The following is a 2,090-nucleotide window of genomic DNA, read 5'->3' as shown; positions in this document are numbered from 1 at the left end:
CAGACTTCATGGATCCAAACTTGGAGCTGAGAGGTTTGGGAATGATTCTGGAGCACATCTGGCTGGAAAAGGAGATCCAGTGGTGCTGGAGACTGTGGGAACTGGTCTGGGAGCAGAAATCCCAAAGAACTCCAAAGCTGCTTTGGGCTTATGGTTGGGGCTGGAACAAGATGATCCTTTTAAGGATCTTTCCAACCCAAACCATTCCAGGATTCCAGAGCTCCACCACTATGGACACAGGCTGGGAAAACTGGGATTGACAGTTGAGTTGGAGTCATCTGGTTGGGGGAAGGTTCCCTGCCCATGGTGAGAGGTGGGACTGGATGACCTTTAGCACTACTTTTAACCCATTCCAACCCAAGCAATTCCATGATTCCAGAGATTTTCTGCTATGGAGACAGGTTGGGAGAGTCCAGTTGGGGTCGTGCAAAGCTTGGAGCCCCCTGTTCCATGGAAAGTGGTTGGAACATGATGGTCATTCCAAGGTTCTTTCCAACACAACCCACTCCTGGATTTTGGGAGTTCCTCTGCTATGGAAACAGAGAGTTGGGATTGGACCGATCTCAAGTCTAGTTGGGTTTGGATGAAATTTGGAACCTCTTGATCTGTGCAGAGTAGCCCTGTCCGTGATGGGGGGGATGGAACAAGATGACCCTTTGCCAAGCTCCCTCCAACCCAACCCATTCCAGGATTCCCTGATCCCATGCCCAACCAGGATCCTCCTCCTCCTCCCCTCAGGCCTCACTTGATCTCCTTCTCGATCTGCTGCTGCTCCCTCATCATCTTGCCCAGCTCCTTCTTGCGGTCCTTGAGCTCATCCTCCACCCTGTCCATCCTCTTCTTGTCCTTGTCGATCTCGCGGTTCTTCAGCCCCAACTCCTTGTTGAGCTTCTCGATCTCAGCCTCGTTGTGGAAGAGCTTGAAGAGCTGCAGCTGCACCTGAGCACGCACCACCTCGTCCTTCAGCCGCTGGTACCGATCAGCCTGAGGGGACAGGGGGGACAGGGGGGTCAGGAGGTCCCCAATGGGCCACCACGACACCAATGGCACCTGGGATGGGCTCCTCCTTGAGCCCAAGGAGCTCCTTCTTCAAGGAACTCCTGCAGCCCAAGGAGCTCCTCCACCTGCTCGCAGGAACTCCTGGAGCCCAAGGAGCTCCTCCACCTGCTCGCAGGAACTCCTGGAGCCCAAGGAGCTCCTCCACCTGCTCGCAGGAACTCCTGGAGCCCAAGGAGCTCCTCCACCTGCTCGCAGGAACTCCTGGAGCCCAAGGAGCTCCTCCACCTGCTCGCAGGAACTCCTGGAGCCCAAGGAGCTCCTCCACCTGCTCGCAGGAACTCCTGGAGCCCAAGGAGCTCCTCCACCTGCTCGCAGGAACTCCTGGAGCCCAAGGAGCTCCTCCACCTGCTCGCAGGAACTCCTGGAGCCCAAGGAGCTCCTCCACCTGCTCGCAGGAACTCCTGGAGCCCAAGGAGCTCCTCCACCTGCTCGCAGGAACTCCTGGAGCCCAAGGAGCTCCTCCACCTGCTCGCAGGAACTCCTGGAGCCCAAGGAGCTCCTCCACCTGCTCGCAGGAACTCCTGGAGCCCAAGGAGCTCCTCCACCTGCTCGCAGGAACTCCTGGAGCCCAAGGAGCTCCTCCACCTGCTCGCAGGAACTCCTGGAGCCCAAGGAGCTCCTCCACCTCCTCCATCTGCTCCAAGAACTCCTGGAGCCCAAGGAGCTCCTCCTTTTGCTCCAGGGATCTCCTGAAGCCCAATGAGCTCCTTCAAGGAACTTCTGGAGCCCAAGGAGCTTCTCCATCTGCTCCAAGAACTCCTGGAGCCCAAGGAGCTCCTCCACCTGCTCTCAGGAACTCCTGCAGCCCAAGGAGCTACTCCATCTGCTCCAACGAACTCCTGGAGCACAAGGAGCTCCTCCACCTGCTCTCAGGAACTCCTGCAGCCCAAGGAGCTCCTCCACCTGCTCCAAAAACTCCTGGAGCCCAAGGAGCTCCTCCATCTGCTCCAGGGATCTCCTGAAGCCAAATGAGCTCCTTCAAGGAACTCCTGCAGCCCAATTAGCTCCTCCACCTGCTCCAAGAACTCCTG

The 2,090-nt window shown here is 57.6% G+C and overlaps 1 protein-coding gene across 1 annotated transcript in view; it reads right to left on the bottom strand.

Annotated features, from left to right (window-relative positions):
* Positions 1-741: 741 nt before the first annotated feature.
* LOC103796987 (structural maintenance of chromosomes protein 1A-like) overlaps positions 742-2,090 on the bottom strand; it is a 2,070-nt gene continuing 721 nt past the window's right edge. The window contains exon 2 of the mRNA XM_009072882.1: positions 742-984. Within this exon, the coding sequence (XP_009071130.1) occupies positions 742-984 (243 nt within the window). The remainder of the gene's footprint in view (positions 985-2,090) is intronic.

The sequence above is a fragment of the Acanthisitta chloris genome, unplaced genomic scaffold (genome assembly GCF_000695815.1).
Source record: "Acanthisitta chloris isolate BGI_N310 unplaced genomic scaffold, ASM69581v1 scaffold1050, whole genome shotgun sequence".
Classification (NCBI taxonomy): domain Eukaryota; kingdom Metazoa; phylum Chordata; class Aves; order Passeriformes; family Acanthisittidae; genus Acanthisitta; species Acanthisitta chloris.
Note: the sequence above shows the minus strand (reverse complement) of the source record. Positions and strands in the feature narration are given on the sequence as shown.